The sequence below is a fragment of the Sitodiplosis mosellana genome, unplaced genomic scaffold (assembly GCF_009176505.1).
Source record: "Sitodiplosis mosellana isolate CC-2019 unplaced genomic scaffold, AAFC_SMos_1.0 Smas_scaffold_5, whole genome shotgun sequence".
In the NCBI taxonomy this organism is placed as follows: domain Eukaryota; kingdom Metazoa; phylum Arthropoda; class Insecta; order Diptera; family Cecidomyiidae; genus Sitodiplosis; species Sitodiplosis mosellana.
Genome location: NW_022595248.1, coordinates 4,175,675 through 4,198,250, shown reverse-complemented (window position 1 = coordinate 4,198,250; position 22,576 = coordinate 4,175,675). Strand labels below are relative to the sequence as shown.

General features: G+C 37.5%; 4 protein-coding genes and 1 long non-coding RNA gene across 6 annotated transcripts in view; 2 read left to right on the top strand and 3 right to left on the bottom strand.

The window, feature by feature from the left end:
* Window positions 1–4,102: 4,102 nt before the first annotated feature.
* LOC129567068 (COP9 signalosome complex subunit 8) lies at window positions 4,103–5,310 on the bottom strand. Its single transcript, XM_055443607.1, has 4 exons — window positions 5,122–5,310; window positions 4,944–5,011; window positions 4,644–4,822; window positions 4,103–4,527 (listed from the first exon to the last, which is right to left on the bottom strand). Exons 1-4 carry the CDS (start codon window positions 5,176–5,178, stop codon window positions 4,271–4,273), a joined length of 561 nt encoding a protein of 186 aa, XP_055299582.1. The 5' UTR covers window positions 5,179–5,310; the 3' UTR covers window positions 4,103–4,270.
* Window positions 5,311–5,661: 351 nt separating this feature from the next.
* LOC129567067 (MPN domain-containing protein CG4751) lies at window positions 5,662–11,104 on the bottom strand. The gene is made up of 7 exons (XM_055443606.1): window positions 10,417–11,104; window positions 10,233–10,349; window positions 9,873–10,110; window positions 9,649–9,748; window positions 9,410–9,579; window positions 8,090–9,280; window positions 5,662–8,015 (listed from the first exon to the last, which is right to left on the bottom strand). The coding sequence occupies exons 1-7, from the start codon at window positions 10,786–10,788 to the stop codon at window positions 6,073–6,075; spliced, it is 4,131 nt and encodes a 1,376-aa protein (XP_055299581.1). The 5' UTR covers window positions 10,789–11,104; the 3' UTR covers window positions 5,662–6,072.
* Window positions 11,105–11,797: 693 nt separating this feature from the next.
* LOC129567074 (uncharacterized) lies at window positions 11,798–15,133 on the top strand. Its single transcript, XR_008687812.1, has 2 exons — window positions 11,798–12,681; window positions 13,129–15,133. It is a non-coding gene; the product is annotated as an uncharacterized LOC129567074 (long non-coding RNA).
* Window positions 15,134–21,368: 6,235 nt separating this feature from the next.
* LOC129567071 (uncharacterized) overlaps window positions 21,369–22,576 on the top strand; it is a 13,131-nt gene continuing 11,923 nt past the window's right edge. Inside the window, exon 1 of one of the 2 annotated variants that reach the window (XM_055443610.1) lies at window positions 21,369–21,574. In XM_055443610.1, the coding sequence (XP_055299585.1) occupies window positions 21,497–21,574 (78 nt within the window). In that variant the 5' untranslated portion in view covers window positions 21,369–21,496. The remainder of the gene's footprint in view (window positions 21,575–22,576) is intronic. The other variant, XM_055443611.1, reaches the window with a different exon arrangement.
* LOC129567069 (uncharacterized) overlaps window positions 21,821–22,576 on the bottom strand; it is a 4,170-nt gene continuing 3,414 nt past the window's right edge. The window contains exon 3 of the mRNA XM_055443608.1: window positions 21,821–22,576. This exon is cut by the window's right edge and continues 1,337 nt beyond it. Coding sequence (XP_055299583.1) covers window positions 21,956–22,576 — 621 coding nt within the window. The 3' untranslated portion in view covers window positions 21,821–21,955.

Below are 22,576 nucleotides of genomic sequence, written 5' to 3'. Positions count from 1 at the left end.
AATGAACAAAATAAAGTGTGACGACTGCGACTTTGGCAGTGGCTTTTGTTAGATATTCAACCATTTGCTACGAACAATTTTCAAGCGATAGAGAGACAGAGAAGAACCTCGAACCGAACAAAGTAGAACTGACATTTGTGTGCAAACATCGCATGAGCAAATAACCATGGGTAAATATGTATAGTCATACATGCAATAGCAAAACGGACGTTTGCTTGAAGTGAGACCAAAAGAAAGAGAGCGGCTAATGGAACGTTATATTGCGTGAGCTCATAGCACACCATTTGTGTGTGCAAACGAACGAACGCTCAAACATTCATTCTCTACCGCCGCAAGTCGTCATTGTAAGCCGTTGTCGCCATCGTTCTGGTCATTTGAATTTTCTACCGGGCATGTTTCTTGGATCATAACACCGTCGCCCTCCTACCACCGGCTCTGAGAACGCGCACAAAAATAATTGAAATTTTCATAAAGTGAAGCAAACGAAAATGAGCCCATTATCAAGCTTAATTCTCGCAAATTTTAATTGACTTTATACCGAAAAAAAGAGACGCTCGTTTTAATTTGAAGAAAATGATAATCGACGTGAAACATGGCAATTAACCGATAAAACATGCCCTGGCTGACGAACACGTCTGACGGTTGGCTGACTCGGTCGGTCGGTCGTTCGGTTGGCTCCTGTTTACGTTAAGGCAGAGCAGTTGAACACACGTTCGCTGAAAATGCCATGAACATCTTCCATATCTGATGATGTTTGCACAAAATACATGATCTGAATAAGGACTTTGGGGTATTATTCTTTGTATCGCCCATGGAAACAAGAGGTCCAACGAAGAGTCGACTCTCTTAGCGCTTTCCATTCTCTGGTCTTTGCTTTGCTTTGCTTCGCTACGCTACACACAGTATGGCTCTCGACTATGCAATGCATAGTATGCATGTACTTATATTTTATATGATTGTGTTACTACATGTGTGGGATTGTGACTACGTTCCAAATTTATGTGCGAATGGTGTATGCTTCAGTCGATTTACTGCTCATTCCATCTTTTCCGTTTGATTTAATTTTTTTTTCTTTATCTCTCTCTCTCTCTCTCTCTCTCTCTCTTTCTCTCATTCTACGTTTTTCCCCCCATTCTTGCCAAAGCAAATAGCAGACATTCTATGCCATGAGATAACCGTTTGGTGCGGATGTGAGAGCACAGCAACTCGATTGTGATGGAGACAGAGAGTGAGAATAAAGAGATAGAGAAAATGGTGAGAGCAAATATAGAGCGAACTCTTCGAAATGTGGTGTATGCTTCGGCGGTTGAATGTGAATGCACACATACCCATGAAATATTGATGATATTCAAGGAAAAGCGTGCACAATGCTCCCAACCAACTGACGGTACATATTTTTTTTTTCTGGCAACGACAATGACGACGACGACCACTGATAATGGAAGAGATGTGGAAATGGTGGCTGTGGTGGTGGTGGTGATGGTGGGTGCTGGTGTACAAAACATTTGGAATGCGAAAAATACCGTTGACCATTTCAGAGACGTATTCTGATTGTGAACAACGGCGACGACGAGGATGAATTCGAGCAAAGTGGGTGCCCCATAAACAATGCCATACACACGGTTCGGAATGTCAGTCGCACTATCTCTCCAATTCGATCTGTTTGCAAATGATTTTGACTTGATTTTCCATTGTGTTTTCCAAAACCCAATCGAAAGCCATATACGATGTGCCATATTATGTTGGTGAGCGAAAAGTGGGTATGTGTGTGTGTGTGCGATGGCGAGCCGTATGCCCAATGGCCAAATCGACATGACTTGTGAATTCGATAACTGAACAAGGGAACGAAAAATACCATGCAATTTTTATGCTCGTCGGTAGTTTCGACAGGCATTAGATCTATAAAACCCGTATTATATGCTTTAGCGTCCTTTGTGAATTAGATGCTTGGCATAACGAAGGGAGGTCAAGTTACAGCAACAGCAACAGCCACAAAAACGACGACGTCGACGAAGAGGACGATACAAATAAATGCATCGGGATTAATTTTTTACGAACAAACCCAAGTGATAAAAATTTATCAATTGAATATGGTTTGATGGTCAGATCACATATCACCCATTGTACGGTACGCAACATTTCTCTCTCTTTTTTTTTCTCATTATGATTCTCTCGTACCCACTTTTACTTTCTCCTTCGCTCCAATATTTTTAACGTTTCAACTGAAGCACGTGCAGTTGGCCAGCTTGTCGTCACACAAAAAACATCGTGAGAGCGACAAAGACAGAGAACTGCTCTGAAAAAGGTGACAACGTCACGTATTCACAATACTCAGTTACGGTTTTTTTTTATACGTTTTCAATGACGGCAAAGGATATGAAATTGCGGCGCAGAACCGAGATAAAGGCAGGCTAAATAAGCTTTTTTCCAAATAAAATTTCCGCAGCAAATGAAAATGGCTTCAATTTCAACGATGTCATGTCGAGTTACGTGCTTGTTCAATCTCTGTTTTGCACCAAGCGCCACCAATCGTATACACATCACATCATGAATATGGTGCTTTGATTTGCTTCGATTTGATTTTTTTCTGCTTCATTTTCACAACGTTCAAATAAATGCGTCGAGAGTAAGAGAGGGAAAAGAAAAGGTTCGCGTTGAAAAATACTTGGCAAAAGAGGGTGAACAATGTTCGGCTTTTGTGCTGGAAAATCCCTTCGAAATCCATTTCTTATGCAATTTGCGAACGGAATAAACTATTGCATACTTGGAAAGATGCTTATTTTTCAGTTTTACATCGGATTCGAATAATTCGCCGCCAAAGGAGAAGAAGAAGCATATATGCTAGATTACATCTGCATCGTTTTCGTTTATATTATGTTGGTGAAACGGCTCAATGCGAAAGAGAAGCGACAGCTCCTCGTTTGGTTATTTGTGAATGTTTCTGTGCACATTTGGCAAGAGGCTGGATATTTGTTGTTATTTTTACTTTTGATGCTGTTGATGTTATTCTTGTTGTTCAAGTCTTTAGCGAAATAGCTGCTGTGAATTTAATTCATGCCGGACAGAAAAAAAACGAGCCCAACGAAATAGACATAATATTTCGAAAGTAATTTGAGTTGGCGAAATATGATTATTATTTTTGGTGGTATTTAGTTCATGCACTCAAACCTTGCATGAAATTTGATCTTACTTCATGCCAAAATGTCTTCAAAGCACAAGATAATGTTTCGCTGTGAATTTGTAATCGTTGCCGTTTAAACTCAACACGGACGGCCATTCTGCTGGTTGTATGTGTGCGTGTGCACTTTGTGCAGTCAAGCAAAAATCCAACGGGGCGCACAACTTTTCGGCATTTACGCTTGGAATATTAGAAGAACGTGGTCGTGGTATTCATCATTCGGTCATTAGCTTCAATGCTCTCGCATCACACTTAGATACACACAACAATGTCGATGTTGCCACTTCGTTAATGCTCAATGATTATTGTTGCTATTAATGTGTTGCGAAAGTGCCGAAGTAAGCGACCAGAAAAATGCTACAAAATAACAACACACACAGAGAGTCTCTCTCAGAAAGACACTAAAAAAAATTGGTGTGCCGAAAATAAAACGAAATAAGAAATGACATTTGCAGAGTTTTGGCACAAACATTCAACGTTATCTGGTGAAAACGAGCGTCTGTTTTGTTAATGTCTCAAATAGAGATGATGGTGGTTCGCTAAAGACACAAGTTTTACCATTAAACGATGTGCATTCACGGTCGATGCATGTTAAGTGTCTTAAACTTGTGTGTTAACACTCATATTACGAGTGTTGAACAAAGAAAAAACAAACTTTGACACTTGGTGTTCCGTCCCCCTTGATAATATCGATTTGATGACATGTTTTCGGGTTAACGGAGATTGGAATTCCACCTTCTCATGTTAATGTTATTGTTGTCATCTCTCAGGCGGAATGATCCTTCGGGGCTTTTAAATTCTTGGAAAAAAAATCGATGACAAGAAAGGCTAGGAAATGAAAATATTTCTATTCTCCATATATAAAGATGTGCTCGGCTGTAAAGTGTGCGTTTAGAGAAGAAACAATCCAATTTTTCAAAGATATTTTTTTCGTTTTTTTTTCGGAAATATTTATTTTGGTTTTGAATCTTTACTTAAGTAATGATTGTATTTTTTTTTACATTAAATGTGTGGCTTCAGTGTTCAGTTTTATTCGAATTTTGCGACTTACGCGAAGAGAGTTAATTAAATGCGATCGATGCTTGTTAATTTTCAATTTTCCAAGAACGAAACGAAGTCCGTCAATTTGGCCAGGAGATTTTCAGCAGATTCCGTGTTGACTTTGGCATCGGGTGGGCGTCGTGGTTTAATCAAGCGTGGATAGTTGCCGTCTTCAATTTCCCATTCCAAATTTTTGCACAGCTCCGTTATAACATCGGGCGTCTGATTCAACATGTTGCATATGAAGTCTTCAAAGAGTGACGTGTACGCTTTGGCAATCAAATCCACTGTCTCTTTGTACGTCTTTTCTGGAATTTCAATGTGAATCCAAAATTCAAAAGAGTGAAAAAAAGACAGAAAAGACAAAAAAAAACGTAAAATGATGAAGCAAATCGTTTGCATTGAAATTGTGTGTTGTACCAACCTCGCAGTTCGAACATAAGTTCGGCGATGTTATTTGACCATTCGTAGTTGATGATTTTGAAGAAGCCGGCGATGTCATTGTTCCACAAGCAGATGTAAACGCTGTGAATCTTTTCCAGTTCAATATTGCCCGTTTTCACATTCAATGGGATCCGCTTCCACAAAAACCGAGCGCTCGAACTGAATGAACAAAGAAAACGGTGAACAAGGGTAACGTTTGTTTTTGTTTTCTGATGACGCATCAGCGGTACCAAATGTGAAACATGAACAGAAAATCATATTTTGTGTAGTAATTACTTACAGATCGTTTTTGTAGAGATAAGCGGCCATCAACTCGGCATACAACTGTGGTGTGACTCCATTTGGTGACTGCAAAAATCGCATAGAAGAAAGTTATATTTTTGCAAGGAAATTTTTTTTTGCACAATTTGCACCATAGAATGTGTAATTTATGAAATAAGGAATTTTAAGATACTTACGTCAAGTTCCTGGTTTTCCAGTATGACTATGAGTTGTTCAATCTTTGACGACAACATTGTGTGACCGATAGAAACTTTTTCTTATGAGCTATCACAAGTTAGAATTGTTTTGTTGCGGCGTTTTGTACCGAAAAACACGCAGTTCAATTGTATCAGTCCGAATGGTTTGTGTTTCAAAGAAATTCTGTGTGTTTGACATTTCGAAGTGTCAAAATCAACGAACTTCACTTCGCGTTGAACGAGTTTCGAACATGGATTCGAACATTGGGTGAAATTCGAAAACCGTAGTCATAAACCGCATACAAATTATTTACACCGGTTTTTAGGGAATTTCGAAGAAATATTGGTATTTATCAACTAATTTTCATTAGAAGAAATTCTTTTTAGATTAACTTTCTTTCTTTCTTTTCTTTTCTCCATCAAAAGCAGGTTTCTATTCATTTTCACTCAATTTCATTTCAATGCCTTACCTCAGATTGAGAAAGATATTCGCCTCAGATCAACTTCTTTTTCTCTTCCAAATGACCAAAAATGTCCACATTTCATTTGCTAAAGATAATTTATTCCATAATAATTATTTAGACGAGTACAGATATTAACTTACTTGTCAGCTACAATAAAATAAAACGAAAAATAATACTTTCGACTAAATTGACAGGGGATGAATCTAAAATATATATAAAAAAAAGAGATTTAGGCTCGGTATTAAAAACACAATACAGTTTCAATACAAAATTACACGTCAAATATAAATGACGACGACCTCTCATGCAAACACTTTGTTTTGAAAAAAAAAAAATCTAAAATAGGATTAAAATAAATATAAACGAATTTTGATGTTGGCTAAATTCGAACGATGAAAATCTACATCTAAGTTTGACTACACTCTAGTTGAATACTTTTCAAAGGATAAAAAAAATAGTAGTTTTGAATACTGCAAATAGTCTAAATTCATTTATCGGAACTGTTGCCGGATAGATTTAGTACATCCTTATCGTCATGTGCGAAGCTGTCAGCGAATTTCATCATTTTCGACGGTGGTGGTGAGACCAAATCTGATATCGAAAATTGTTTTTTGTGTGGTGATCGTGACGAGGACCGTGCCTGATTCACGCTCGACACGGCTAGATCAACGGCACTGAAGTTATGCTTAGCCGATGGTGATGGAGTCGAAGACGGTGAAGGCATAATGCGTGATGCCGGCGATTCGGATGTCTCACGTGATTTTGATTCACCCTTTGAGCTTGCCTTTGACGGTGGTTTCATGATCATTGCATTCAATGCGTCTTGTTGTAATTTTGCATAAATTGACGATGGATTCATGAACATGTTGTTAGCAGCCAATGTTGATTTCGATAATGGATCTGGAATGGTTGGGTATTTGTTGCTGCCACCACCGGCCATCGACGATGAAATCGGATTGTTGTTGTACAATGCAAGCAAGTCTTGTTGTGCTTTGTCCAATGCAGCGGCCGACTGTGAATAGTACGGATTGGTATGTGCCGAACTTTTCGATGATGAAAATGATTGCGATGCTGGTGGATTCATGGATTGATGTCCGGCAGCCGCTAGGAAACTCGAAATGTCAGCTTGCGATGGACCGCCTTTTCCACTTTGAGGAAATAGGAGTGAATTCAAATCGGCCGCACTTTTGTTCGAAGAGAATAGATTGCCAAGCATATCGATTGATGCATTCAACGATGCCAAATCGGCATTTTTGCCCATTCCACGTTGATCGTACTGTTGTGGTTGGAGTAACATAGACAGTTCAGCTGCGGATGGCATGCTACCGTCGCTACTGCCATACGATTGAGCCATCAATGAAGCCAAATCTGGAAGTTTTGCTTGTGACAACAACGTCATATAATCGGAAATGGCGTTGTTTTGTGCTTGTTGCTTGCTCTTTGACGAACCACCAGATGATCCTTTGCTTGGTTGGCTCAACTGCTGTTGCATCGATGACAACAAATTCAAATGTTGTTGCTGCGCCTGCTGTTGCTGTTGTTGTTGTTGTTGTTGCTGCTGCTGCTGCTGCTGTTGTTTCTGTTGTTGCTTCTGACTCTGGCTTGAAGTCGGTTTAATGTTCAAACCGGATGCGGAACTCTCCATTTGTCGCAGCAATTCTTGCATTTTCGAACTCGATGTTGATGATCCATGCAATAATTGGCTGAGTTCGGCAAGTGATGGCTGTTGTGAAATCGATGAAATCGGCTGAGTGGCTGTCGATGACTTGCGAGATTTTCGCGATGACGTCGACGATGATGACATTGCACTCACGGACGTATTTGTAGGCAAAGTATTTATTGCCGATGCAATCGATGAAATTTCACTGTAATTTTGATGCGCAACAGCTGCATTCAGTGCCTCCGCTTGATTGATCAGTAACTTGGCATAAGATTCATACGCACTCAACGATGGATCATTCATTTTGCTTGCTTCGCTCTTGAATTCATCTTCAAAGTTTCGCTGCACCGCAGAAGAGTTTGACGAAGAGCGCGAATTGCGTTTTGAATGTTTCGTGGATTTTGGAGTGCTTGCTTGTGCATTCGATGTTGAATTCGAGCCTTGGTTCATGTGAGTCAGACCGCTTAAACCAGGATATTGATACTGTTGCTGCAATAAGTAGCTGAGCTCAGTACTTTTCTCCAATTGTGAGAAGAAATCTTTCATATTCGTTGATGGATCCAAAGCAGTTGCCAAAGCTGAAGTATGCTTATCACCAGATGGAGTTGAGGATAGGAGATTGGCCGCTGCGGTTAGGTCTTTAGTCGAGGCTTGTTGCAATAGTGCTGCATAATCGGACGAATAGGAGAATTTACCGCCGGGGAAGCTGGCAGCTAATAATTCTTCCATTGCTTTTGTGGCCGCCATTGTTGGATCATTTGAAATGGAACCTGAAATTGAAGACGTTTTTATTAATAAGATGATTCACATAAAAAAGCTAAATTCTATGAATAATTTCCATTACTTGATTTTGTTGACGTTGGAGTATTGTGATAAGCAGGATACTTGCTCAAATTGGCCGGCAATGGTGAGTTACGATTGCGTGTTGAGGATGCATCCGATTTTGCTGGAGATGGTGTGGCTGGTGGACGAATATCGAATTTCATTGCTGGGCTGGCCGAATTGGATGGCGTTGAAATTGGACTGTCGCGTGGTGAAACAAGTGGCACCGGATTATTCGATGTTGTCGTACTTGGACTCGAGGTACTCTTCGACGGTTTCTGCAAAATCGGAATCGAAGAAATCGGCGATGGAGTCATATTCAATCCCGACGGCAATTTCAATTGTTCTTGAAGCGATCGAATCGATAATTTTTCATCCTTTAAATCCTTCTCAATGGCAGCAGATAGATTTGCTGGTGTTATAATATCTGGTCTGTCATCATCTTTGATTTCAACAATTTCCGGCTCTTTCATGTCCACATCGATGCATATTACGTTACTGTCGATAGTTGGAGCTGGTGGTTCAACAATTTCAACCTTATCCGTATCGCTGCTTGTATCAGCTAAAGAAGCATTTTGTTCATTACGTGTTGACCACAGTTTCGGTGGACAGAATTCCGTTTCTGGCGGCAAGCCTAGATTTTGTCGCAACCAATTCCAAAATTCAAAATCATTTTGTTCGCGTGGGAATTTCGAGTACAGTGTTGTTTTCAATTTTTCAATAAAGGTCACATCTTCATCGTATTTTGCTTCGAAATTGACCATTTCATTTTCAAACTGTCGATAGTAATCGATTGCTAGCACCATTTCAGTTCGGATGTGTTCCGACATTTCAAGATCCTGTGATACGGAAAATTGCATTGACAGCGGGCGACCGTATTCCAAAGGGCGATTTTCAGCCGGTGGAACAACCCAGAATGCTGTTATACTCGATTCCAATGACAGATTATCCGAGTAATACGGAGAACAAATCAATCCAACGCATGGAGTGTACGTTTCATCTGATATTCCACACATTTTGATTTGATACTCAAGTTGCGCATCACAATCGCGAAGCGTTGGCTGCGCAGCGATACGAGGATGACTGTGATACCAACCAACTAAAATCAAGTTTCGCTTCAACATATTACGTTGGATTTGTTGCTCGATCTCAATGGCATAATGACGATCATGGCGAGTGTTACGAACGGGGAATGCATGTGTTATTGCCAATGCTGAAGAGGAAAAAATAAATTCAATAGTAAACTCGCAAAATGTTCAGATTGAAATGAGAGAATATCAGATTGAAGTAGAAAAAACATCATATTGAAGCCTAAAAATGTTGCGAATGGCATTTTACTCACTTTGAGTGTTATTATCCCAGCTTCCACCCAAATAACCGCACACTTCTTGCTTTGTTAAATGACAATGGAAGTCCATCAATAGCACCGATGATGTTGTGATTGACACCATAAATGGTTGCAGTTTATTTAGCGATACAAATGAAGCTGTCTCTACCAGTGTATTTGGATCACTATTTGAACGGAAACAGATTTTATTGAGTGAAAAATTGACTTTAAAATCCTTCGAAAAAGGAACTCACTGCACAATATTCCGATTGTTCACTGTGTTGAAAGGTAAAACAATACGTTTGATTTCAAGCTCTGGTAAGCCGGGCTTCGTTTCAATTATTTCAACGTCACCTATTTTCAATGGATGGAATCAATGAAATCTTATGTAAATATTTGTAAAAAAAATGTAAGATTTGAAGAAATTGAAGATTTCGAAGAAAATGTAAAGTTTGAAAAGAATAATGGAAAAACACACCGTCATCACTCAGATTGGAGTCCTTTTGAAGTTGACATTTTCTCAAGTATGTGGTTTTGATGGCATCTAATTTTTTGTTTTTGTATCTCACTGATGCCCATCCACAGCCCGATTTTTTCTCTGGATTGATAATTCGCTTGCAATGCATTGACCATGCACTGGGCGAACAGAAGATTGTCTCTGTTTCAACGGATTTAATTCGACCGTCGGGAAGTAAATCACCTACGAATTTTTGACCCTTCAAAGAAAATGAAAATGAATTGATTTAGTGATTTTTAGTTGATACATGTAGAATTGCTCATTTTTCGTTTGATTGACGAATTTCAACGCATCTTTTCAGAAAACCAATTCTTTTCTCACCAAATATTCAATGCTCATTGCAGCTGGGCCTGGTTCCAGCAATTTGGCGGCCAACAACATTTGAAGTGTAACCGTTCGGCCGACATGGAACTCCAATTTCGGTCCATCTTCATTATCCTGTACAAAAAAATTTAAAATTTAATCAAATTTGTTCCAAAAAACAACTCAATTCATTTCACACAACCTCATCATTGTCATCGTCTGGAATGTCACTGTCGTGATCCTTTTCAGGTGTTGCAGCTGCTGCTGTTTCTGTTGCCGTCTCACTCTCTTTCTCCTCTTTTTGCTCTTCTTCTTTTTCTTCATTCGATGGTGTTTCTTCGGCTGCTTTCGCTTCCACCTCTTTGTTTTCGTTCTCCGATTTGTTTAGTTCTTCTTCTTTTTCTACCTCCTCTTTTGCTTCATTTTCCTCAGTCTCTTCTACTTCCTTGTCATCACTAATGATTTCCACATCATCATTTGAATCTTTTTCCTCGGATTTTTCCACATCCACTTTTTTAACGCTGAGATCTTCAATCACCTCCTCTGGTTGTTCAGATTTTTCGGACTGTTCCATATCGTTACAGCTTATTCCACTGTTCTCGTTCACTGTTCTTCGTCTGTGTATGTGTGAGCGTCAAGAATTACTCACAATAAAAACAAAACCTCAATTTTCCCACTCACATTCAACAATTTTAACTGGATTTCACCTTCAAAATACTAAATATATGCAAAAAGAACAGTTTCACCGCGGTTAGTTAGATAAAAATGGAATTTTTGGCGAAAAATTCGTGTGATGGGTTTTGTTGGTGTGAAGAACAACAAACGCCGTCTTTTTTTTTATTGGCATCATAAAAAACAATCGAACTCGTTTGACAGTAGCGAATTCGCCGCACGCGGCTCGCTGATGTTCGAAAGTAGCGAACTTTCGCCGCATTTCGCATACGGAGCGTCGCAAGCGAGCGGCAAAATTGAAATGGAATGTGTTTTATTGTGGTGTTGGGATAGCTGATGGAAGGCGATTTGTGCAATTTATAAACAAAACTAGTGATTTCAACTCGATTGAAAGTAATTCTTTTAAAAAAAGTGAAAATTCATCGAAAAATATGGAACAAAAAAGGTAAAAAAAATCTCGAAAATTCAAAAACGCTGAAAAAACAAATCCAAAAATAAACATTCTCATTCAAAAAGAAGAAACTTCCATTCATATTTTCATTCATGCTTCGCAACGATGATCTAGAGATGTGCTAAGTGAACTTTGTAATGGGTAAAGGACCGTACAATAGATTGCGAATGGAAAAAGAAGAATCACAATTCAAATAAAGCGAGCAGCGAACTATGTATCGAGATTTCCGATTCATTGTGTACTGTGATAAAAATAGACACACATAAGCGTTGACTGGAGATACGTGGCTCAATGAAAAGTACAATCGCATCATTCGATTGCAGTGTCTTTTTGCATCGACAATGTGCATTCGTTGCACATTCATTTTTTTTTCTATTGGCTGAAGAACGAAAACCAAGTGTGTTTGGGTAAATGTTTGCGAAATGCATAGACAACATGCATGGTGTTGCCGGATGCCCGTCAAGCACGTACCGTAGCGGCATGCACTGTAGCGGCAGGATATAGCCCACTGAGTTTGTGTGAAACGCTACGAATCAAACAGCTCAGCCGAATCGATGCTAGTATTTTGTTTTGTTTTTTTTTTCTCTCTACTTTTTGTTGTGCATTGGTGCCCATCTCGTTGGCATTCGTTCGTTCAGCTGATGTGCAAATTATAGCTTGCGTTCTAGTGCGTGCGAACGTTTTGTCTCACGGTACCGTCTATCCAACTGCGGTCGGCACCTCACTACAAACGCAACAACCAAGTCGGTTAAACGATATAAGCAATCGTCGGCAGCCGAACCGCATTCAGTCATTCTGGAACGTTCGAGTCGATAAGACACAGTTCAAGTTCGGTCAGTCGAAGATAGAAAAAAAATTTTCTACTCAAATCTTTTATTCATAACACTGAGTTTTCCTAATCAATTAACAAATCTTACATTTGCTACGAGTTTTTAAAGCAAACCATAGTCAAAAGTGCGTTCTTTTTTAAGGGGAAAAAATCACAAAAATTATCGCGTCGAAAGGCAAACACACAGTTAGCGAAAAGACACTATTTATTGCATGTCTCCTTCTTCCCCTTCGTCGCAACACTGTCTATAAAGTTATTTCTTGCCATTTACTTTTGCTGACTGGTCGTCGTCATCATCGCTTTCAGCATATACACTGCTGCAGAGTCGAAAGAAAAAAACAGATTGCACAGCGTACGAAATTACAGTGGAAAATTCCTATGATACATTCGTGCAGTTCACGAACGAACGAGAAAAATTTGGTACAAGATATTAAGGTTTCACCACATCGAAAATGAATTCGAAAAATCTAACGAAAGCACAGCTGAAATTCGGTGAATTGTCACTTAAAGGCAATGTACGTGTAATGTATTGATTTTTCTACGGTCTATTTGTTGTTGTTGTTTCTTTGATCACACAATCGCGATGCATGTGAATCAATCGAGAAAACTGGTGAAAACAAGACAAAGTTAAGTTAATTTCTTTTCTGGTTTTGTTCACGCGAAACGCGAATAAAATGAGAAAATAAAATTATTTAATTTTTTCCTTGTACGCGCGCAAATGTGTGTGTTTGTGTGTGTGTTCTAATAAAAGCCAGTGCGACCAAACTAGTTCATCTAAAGCATCATCATCTTTTTTGTCATCGTCCTCACATCCACCGAAACTAATCAAGTTCTCTTTTTCTCTTCTCTTTTTTTTCTCATTTCATCGGTGCAACCGTTTCAATGCGAATTTCGAATCAAATCTCTAAAACTGAAATTGTAAAACCCAAATTACCGCACGGTGTGTAATACTGTGTATATAGTCGGCGACAAATGGTAGTCAACATCCGGCCCGAAGTGTACCATCACGGATGCAATACAAAAATTCGCCCGAAATTTATGACATGGTCCGTTTTCGTGATGCTATCATGAATAAGTATGTACAAACGCATGATGCCCACTTTCGTGATATGGCCAATGCATTGACGCCACAAATCGAAGACAAAATCCGTGAATTTAATCGGTCACACAATGCCTTGAACTGAAGCGTGTTGTTGTAAGAGCTGATTGCATTTTTTTTTCTTCAATTTTTTCTGATGATGATGGTGCTACATTTGCAGTAACTGATTCAACCTCAGAAACACATCCATCGAAAATGCTGCTCAATATCAGAAAATAACACCACTCCAAGCGTCTAGTGTAAAACCAATTCAACCCATTCTATTAAGTTCAGTGCGTAAATATACAGATGAAACGAACCCGGTGAGAATGTTTGTGCAAGTGTTTTTGTTTGGTGACGGAAGATGTTCTATCGTGAGAGAATGAAAATTCGATTCAACCATTCTGTGATTGCAATTTTTTTTTGTTGCTAGAAGTGAATTTATTGTTCAGAGACCAAACAAAGAAGAGAACATTATTGGATTAACGTGATAGCCTCATGTCAAGCGGATTACGCGGAATCGAATAAGTTCATCATAGGTGTGCCAAACAAACCATTTTTGATTCCATGAAGCTGTGATAATAATTCGTAATTATTATACGACGTTTAGCAACTCTGCAGTAAAACCACGAAATAATCACATCTCAAACCACAAACAAAGAACATTTGACAAAATGTGTGAGTTTTTGTAAGACTTTGTTTTTCGATTCGAAGCGATCGAGTGTTTGTGTGAGTGAAATTTTGTGTTCAAAATAATTTCAGTTGGAACATGAAATGAGAGCCTTGTTTATTCAAGAACAAAATAAGTGCGATATGAACTGATAACAAGAAATGAATAATAATGAACTGAATGAAACTCGAAAATGACTGTTTAATGCGTGACAAAACCATAAAATAATTCGACTGATGCATGTGTGCAAGTGTTTCAATGCGTCGCTAAATCACGTTCGCTCACACCAAACTGATTTGAACGATTCGAACGGTAACAACATTCGACACAATACTTGTACTGGCAACTGTTCGTAGGCTCTCAATTTAGACGTATAGTGACATTTTTAGCTTTTAGTTTAGCTCGTACTGTTTAGAGGTTATTTCGGTTATCTTTAATTTCAGTCTCTTTTGCAATATCCAAGCATAACAAATTCTTATCAAGTTTCAACCAACTGGAACAATTTTTTTTCTTTCATTGGATTCACAGTGAATATTTCCGTTGAAATTTTTTTTGTTGAAAAATTAACTTTTTATCAAGAAGGAATAAAAAATAGACCGCATCAAAATTTAGAATCAATTGTCACACAAACTATTAAGCATTAGAAATTAATAAGCCCCTGAACTGATGAAAAAATTCGAATTTCGAGTATATATCGTACCACCATCAAAATTGTATTTGATAGAAGTGTATATTTAGTTACTTAATTTTTTTTCTTTCTTCAACGAACCGACATTGAGTTTGATAGTCGTAAGATTCGAATATCCGGTCAAATCAGACATGAAATTATTTAAGAACAGCATATGAATTTGTCATATCGCATATATTGTAAAATGTTAAATCCATCATCATTGTACAGACAATTTAAAGCGATCGATTATAATATATGTAAAAATTCTTTCGAATGGCGCAATCCTAACGTCAAATTCATCGATAATTCGTCGAAATTAACATCATGTCATTCCGTCATCAAGTCATCGGCCAGCAAAGCCATTGACGATCATTTTTCTGCAAATAAATTACCGATACACTTTATTCGTTGTTATAATTATCAACAAAATCTGTGTTTACTTTTAATAAATGATTTCGGTCTTGAACTTCTACAAGATTTGATTGTTCATTTTCTTTTTCTTGTACAATTCAAGTTTATTATCGAAATATATGACAATTATACAATAAATTGCTGTGTGTTCTTATTTGTATCTCCATCGTACTGTTGGCTTCCCGTTCTAATTTTCATTCTCACTTTCAGAAATGTCATTCTGAACCGCCTGTCGTTTTGCCGTGCATTTTACTTATTTTTAAACGTTAAGAAATCCGCGTTAATTCAATAAATTACATGAAAATGGTTGTTTTGCACATTGTTTATGCAGTCAGGAATTAATTTCATATGAGAACTGATTATTTTTGCTTTTAGCTCGAGAAATCGTTAGCCAAGCTGTGTCTGGTTTCAGTATAGAAGCGATATATGGGCTGCAATTTCACTCTGCTTATGCTGATTGTTTGTTTTTTCTTTACATTTCGAAAACAAATGTATGGGCTTCTTCTTCTAGAATGTACTTCATCAAAACGAAAAGGTTTTTGGCTAAATGCCGTTTACCAACTTTTATGTACACGTATGTCCTTGACCTTGGTAACAAAATACTAGACTCAAGATGTTTGTTTTCATTTTTCTTGTTTTTTTTTCAGTTCAAAACTCCGGAGTTTGGCCATTCGTTGTCTAAAAAGTTTCAATTTTTCTCAAAAAAAAAAATGAATGTAAAAATAAAAATAACAACACGTCATTTGTTTGTCTTAAAAATAAAACATTGAAACCACGACGCCGAAATCAAACGCCGACCGAATCATTTTTCAAAGTCGCGTCCATTCCAAAACGAAAACATGAATCAGCTTCAGCGCGAAATGTGAGGAGAAAAATCGTAACACAGTTTATTTATAGCTCGCATTTTTTATTCATGGCATTTTTTCTTCCGACCAAAATAGAAGTGAGTTGTAAAAATAAATAAAATGTTGCGCAATAGATAGTGCATTACTCCATTAACTCGATTGAATTTATTGGGTCTTTTGCATGTGTTAAGTAATCTTCTCAGCAAAAAGATTCCATTCACACACATTTTCGTTCAAATTAATTATATCGATCGAAAACTACGTTCTTCGTCATCAACCGGTTATCGCGTTTGCGCTTTAGTCACTCGATTCGGAAAACTTATTTCAAGTGAAAGTAAAACAATTGAATTGAATGAACAAAAAAGTGACACTGATTCATGGGAACAAAAAAGGTGATCAGCCCCGTAGCCACGCGTCGCGTTGCGTCGCGACGCACGTAATTAAACTAAACAATTTGTGTATGATTTATTGTGCTAAACGATTGAACCGTATGGTTTGTGTCAGTATTCACGGAACAGACGTAGCCTCGCTGATTTCATGATAAATATCGAAAGCCCCCATGACTGTTGAAAATATATTGCGAATAATGATTAAGCCGATAATCACCCAGACGATGCGTGATCACATACGAACTTCATGTGTTCGACATGTGTCGTAATATCTAGCTTTTTTCTGCGTCAGAACTGAGAATATCAATTTGAGATTCCTCATTTTGGAACCGGTCATCAGAGCCATTCCAATAGGTTTGGAAATAAAAAATGCTAGACGATAATGCCGATTTTTTATGAATATTTATTAGGAGGTATCTTAGAACATTTTGAAATGATGGCACAGTGTTGCCGTGTGGGGATAGGTCAGGAATTGTCGGTTTTATACGGTTTTATATGTGTTTTTATCCATAGTCATCCTATAAATGTATTCAATAATTTATTCGAACAATTCTCGAACTAAGAATCTCAGCAATATTTTTCAATTTCCCTTTCCGTTTACTTTTTCCTATAGTCAATCGGTTTGACCACAGTCCATTGAATTCAAAATGGGACATTTCTACTATCTCATTGTACATTTGTTTTTCTGTCTTTGTTTTATTTGTCTGGAGATAAGCCCTTCTTAGGTTGAAGTTATTCACAAATTTTGCCTTTATCAGCTAAATTTGCCGTCTATGCGCTACTTCTCTTTAGGAAACGTTTGTTGTTATCAAATAGTATTCATTCAATATGCGGTATTGGTCGATTCATTCGATTACTTTGCCTTCATCAATGTTGTACGGCACCATTTCCTTTTGTAGGCTTTGCATGCAAGTGTCCCATTGATTTGTTGACTGTGTCAAAGTCATAGTCGGAAGGAGTGTTTTGTTAACATAACACGAAAGTTCCTTTTCCACTTTTCTTTTGGGTGTTATAAAACAGGTAGCTCGCTACGAATGTCCGGAGTTTTCATTAATTTATTTATATATTATAACATTTTTTTCTTTGTCGTTTTTACGATGTTGTCGTCATTTGTTTTGCTTGTTGTTCAACAAAGATATTGGTCAAGAACCACTCTTTTGTGATTGGCCATGTCCAGACAGAGAAAAAGTAGTTTGTGTACAACGGCAATAGCGAGCGTATAAAAACTTTTCCACTGTCTAGCACGGAACCCGTACAAAAACTTGTGTACTCTTGACACAGTCCCCGTGTAATACGTACGACGCACATAGGCCTAAAATAACGTCATTTCATCACGTTAGTACGCATTCCCTCAAAAAAAAAGAAAGTTTGATACACAGCCACTAAGCAAGCTTTAGATTCGCTATGAAACAATAATAACAGCAACAGATCGCACAGATCGGAGCCACCTAAAAGACGGAATGGAAAATTTTCGTGTTATTGTGATCATAACGTCAATATATGCGTGTTTTGGGTTATATATTTCTCGCTTTTATCTTGGTATTTGCACATGGTTTATTTTTACATTTGTTTATTATTCGTCGTTTGTGTAAAGGCAAACGAAAATCGTTCAAAATATTAATTTTAATGCTTAATTGCATACGTGTGACTAAAAGATATGAGTGATTTCATGTCATGATTTTATTATTTCTGGAAAAATGTCTGCTACTCACACTGGAAAAAAAACAATTGATTTCCATCATGTAATCGAAAAAATGATTCATTTTATGGCCAAAACATGCCATCCAATATATCATTTGCTTACTATTTCATTGGTTAATCGATTGGAGGAATCGTAATAACCAATTTCAAACAGATTTATGTCATTATATCAACATGCGCACCATTGATTTATCACCTCATGTAATCTCATTGCAAAATTCATCTTCAATACCGCTCAAAAGTGAAATGACACTCCACGACAGTTGATAATTCTGACCCGAATAACGTACGTGGCATATTACGATGCTTGCATTCCCACTTCGACAATATGTCATTCTTTTGGATGGTTTGAGACTTTTTGTTGTTGTTTATAAATGGAACCAAAAAAAAAAACGCAAAAGCTGCTTTCCTTTTGTTATGCAAACGAAATTATTGCATTTGAAAAAAAACTGCTGTGTTGTTGTTTTCGCCATCAAAAGAGGTCAACGATTGTACTCCTATTCAATATGCGCAAATATTCTTGGATAATAATGAACATAAATATAAACACGATTCGATGAATCCGAACTTTTAAAGAGCTTCAATTCACGATGCACATCCACTTGCAATTTGTCTTAATTGGATCGAATGCAAACAGCATTTAACTGGAAAAAGCAATCTCTCGATGAATTAATTTCTGGAGGTTTCAATAAAATTGCCAACCGCTTAGCATAAGATAGTGGAAATGGGGTCAATTAGCAATAAATCATCGTTAAAACTATACCAATTTGTTTATTGCGCATCAATTTCAACTCTTACGTAGAAATAATGGAGATTCTTAAGGGATGTGAATACTTACAAACGCCCCGTCACGCGCCTCGTTTAATTTGATCCGTCTAATCTTAATTCGATTTCCGTTTAATTGGATATTCACAAGATTTATCGAGTTGACAAACTGGGCAAACCAGCTCCAGTTTCCATTTTGTCGACAGTATAATGGTGCTATATTGGATTGGTATTATGTAAATATCAGGGTTCTCAGCATGCTCTATAAAACATATGTAGAGTATATAACTTCATAGACAGATCTTGTTATTCTTAGTAGTAAATATTTTACTTTTCCGTACACAACGTGTCAAGGGAAAGTATAGGAATTGGTCCCGAATTTTTTTTCCGTAAAATTAGCTTAGATCATCATAAAAATTCATGAAACGCGTAGAAAACCACTTTTTGAGACACTTTTCCGTTCGTGTGCAGTCGTCGTTGTCGTCGTAGCTGTTTGTTAACACGATAACTATAAAAATAATTGAGGTAATCAAAATCTGGAAATGCCAAAAGTGTTGTATCCGAAAAACTTAGTTTAAGTTCGAAGATGAGCCATTTTCGATTTGACCCTGGGGTACTTGCCCTAAGAAACACCTAAAAAAATCGACACTTTTGCATGGGAGGTACCCGTTAATCGATTCTGATTGGCTTCAAATTTTCTGATATTTCATTTTTTGGAGAAAAAATAAGATTCTGTTAGTTTCATGTTGATCGCATTTGCAGAAGTTTGATTTTTTGTCCTCAATTTTTGTCGAAATTTTCTTGGAAAAAATTGAGTGCCAAAAACCAAACTTCTGCAGATGCGATCAACATGAAACTTTCAGAATCTTATTTTTTCTCCAAAAAATGAAACGTCAGAAAGTTTGAAGCCAATGAGAATCGGTTTACGGGTACCTCCAATACAAAATTGTCGAAGTTTTAGTTAAAGTGACCGATTCTTCACTTCATTTTTATTATTATATTTTCACTGCCTTTATTTCAAGAAAATTTACAAAAAATAACCAAAAGTACCTACGGACAACGCAGGCCAACGGTACGGAAAAGTTCGGGATTACCATTGCAATTCTTTTTATCTTCTTGATATATTAGATAAGTGATTTTGAATCATCATCATCATATTGAGGCATCATCTTCTCGTCTCAAGCAATAATGAATCCGAGAAATTTCAACTCCTTTCAAAATAATGAAAAGCAAATCAATGCCGACAACAATATGCTTCACATACACTCTCATTCAATTAATTATAAGTTATTCACATGATGAAACGAATTCGGAGTCGAAATAAGAGTTTGGCAAACATTCCTGACCGTCGCAAGAATCGAGTCTCCCCTTACATAGAAAACTTGGAATGTATGACGCAACCGTCGACATTTCATAGCTGTATAAAACGAAGCGTGGGTATGGAAGGAAATGGATAAATGCTGTTGGAAAAAATGCTTATAAAAATAGCAGACGATGCAGTCGTTATTCATCTCACTCAGCGATATGCGAAAAAAATGTTATTTCAATTCGAGAAAAAAAACACAAATGTACCGAAACCCATTTATCCAAAACAAAGACTGGCATTTTCAAATGGTTTTATTCCTAACTACGTAGTACTTTTACCCATTGATTTCATATGTAGTTGGCTATAGCTACGGCTATATGATGCATGGTATGTATAATACAATATGTGCATTGAAATGCGTAATATGTCTTGTTGTTTGTCTTAAATGTCGTTGTAACTTACTGCTTATGACCGATTATTATCGTCTGATCAATAATTCCAAGGACGTTTTTTGCAGTGCGAAAAAAAAACGTTCCGTTTCTTGTTGATGCTGTAACGCTTTAATGTACCTGAAAATGTTCCACGAAACTTGCTTTTAAATATAAAAGTGCTTGGAAATGAGAGAGATGCTTAAGAGGTAGATATATGCATGACGGTATATAATTTTTTCATAAATTGACGCACGTGTCAACATGCATCGGAAGGTAAGAACATTCATAGAGAGAAATAGAGACAGAGAGGGATAGAAAGAGAACTGAACGTAGCAAGACAATGTACAGAATGTTATGATGCCATTGAGTCGACCTTCACGAAATGAACGACTTAAACCGAAATTATTTGTTTACATCGACATATATTTTTTAACTGGGTTTCCACGTGCGAGCATGAATTAGCATTCATAACGAACAGAATGACAATATACCATAGTTGAGTGCAACACTTTATTCTAATGACTATGGTTGATGTACCAAATTAATTGCAACGCTGACGCCAATGAAATCGCATTTTTTTTATATCATTCACATTAGGTAGTCAAATAACAAGCTCATCATAAATGATTGTTAATCGCGCAATTAGGCATGCAAAAGGCAGTTGGGGAAGCAATTGTACACATGGCAGAAAAAAATCCGAAGAGAATTGAACAAATCAGTCTCCTGGTGAATAGAAAAAAATACGCAGAAAGTCGATTCATTCGTGATGGTTTGGGTGTGTCGTTTGGTCGAGCTCAATTCAATCTTATCGATTTTTACCGCTGACGCGGTTTTCTATCTTTCGCGTCTATCTTTCATATATGGTAATGTATGTTAATATTGAGAACGAATTTTGGGGTTTCATGAATACTGTGACTGATATGAACTTGACATTAAATGGATTCATTATCATTGGCGTCGCCAACAGAACGTGTAGCAAACAGAACGTTTCATAGAAATTGTTACAAAGTTTATGGGAACAATACACAATACTGGACGGTTCAGTCTGAACTCATTGAATATGTATGAAGAAAAAGTCAAACTTTGTATCGGATATTTCAATGACAGCATTTGTGAGAGTGAAAAAGAAACAGATATTGAAGGTAAGTATCAATTTGCTGATTCACACCTGATTGAACTCTTCGGGTAAGACAAAAACGTTATGAACATGGAAAATTATGAAAGCAGCTTGTAATTACGGTCTCATTACAGCTGCATGGAAGCGATTCATTTTTCATTCAAAGGAGACTTTTTATTTGATTTTTGCATTGATTTTTTCTATTTAGCGTTACTTTTGTTTACTGTGGTAATTATAGGTGATACAAGTGATAAATCTATAAACCGCGCTCTTCTGTATAATGACAACTTACTGTCAGTAAATTATTGTAATCAACTCAATGAAAGAAAGTCATCAAAGATTTTTGAATGTACTTCAATAAGAATTTTATACACACAGTGCAAAGTAAGCTAACGATTATGCATTCTTATGCTAGACTTTCACAAAAACAGTACAATTTCATTTTGTAATCGTTGACGCAGTAGCTTCGGTTCCCATACAAATTGGTTCGGCTAATCGTTCCGGTCAATTCGAAGTCATTGTTTTCATGAATGCGAGCGGTTGCTTCGAATTCACCAAGACCAGGCAGTGTTTGTAGCCGGACTGCGACATCAACGAAATGATTGGTTACATTTCGAAAGATCGTACTGGATGTTTCTAAATTGGCACTAAGAACGGAGTTCAATTGTAAGCGTCGACACTGTGGATATGGTTTGATCATGTCATTCATTCGGCTCACAATCAGTCGAGCCACTTCGCTGACGCGTGGATCGGTTGGCGTCAAATCAGTTCGTTCATGGCATGTACACCAGTGTGGTGAAATGGCAGCGTTGTAACATGATCTTGTCGTTGGAACGGGTAAAAATAAGCTGATCCCACGAGGCATTGGCTCAATTCCTTTGAGCTCTTTGGCATGTTCGTTAATTGTATGCGATTCAAGTGATTCCAATTCGGCTAAGTCGCGCATCGTTTCGTACAGGTCAAAATGTGTTGTCAATCGGCGACGATTTCTCACTAAATTACGCATCGCTTCTGGGTATCGTTCTGA

Coding starts and splice junctions, on each gene's coding strand:
- LOC129567068 (XM_055443607.1), bottom strand. CDS start 5,178: ATGTTGTCGTCAAAGATTGAACAACTCATAGTCATACTGGAAAACCAG. Junction 4,823..4,943: donor TATCTCTACAAAAACGATCT/GTAAGTAATTAC, acceptor TTGTTCATTCAG/TTCGAGCGCTCGGTTTTTGT. Junction 4,528..4,643: donor ACTTATGTTCGAACTGCGAG/GTTGGTACAACA, acceptor TTGAAATTCCAG/AAAAGACGTACAAAGAGACA.
- LOC129567067 (XM_055443606.1), bottom strand. CDS start 10,788: ATGGAACAGTCCGAAAAATCTGAACAACCAGAGGAGGTGATTGAAGAT. Junction 9,281..9,409: donor CTGGGATAATAACACTCAAA/GTGAGTAAAATG, acceptor TTTCCTCTTCAG/CATTGGCAATAACACATGCA. Junction 8,016..8,089: donor TCCAACGTCAACAAAATCAA/GTAATGGAAATT, acceptor CTTCAATTTCAG/GTTCCATTTCAAATGATCCA.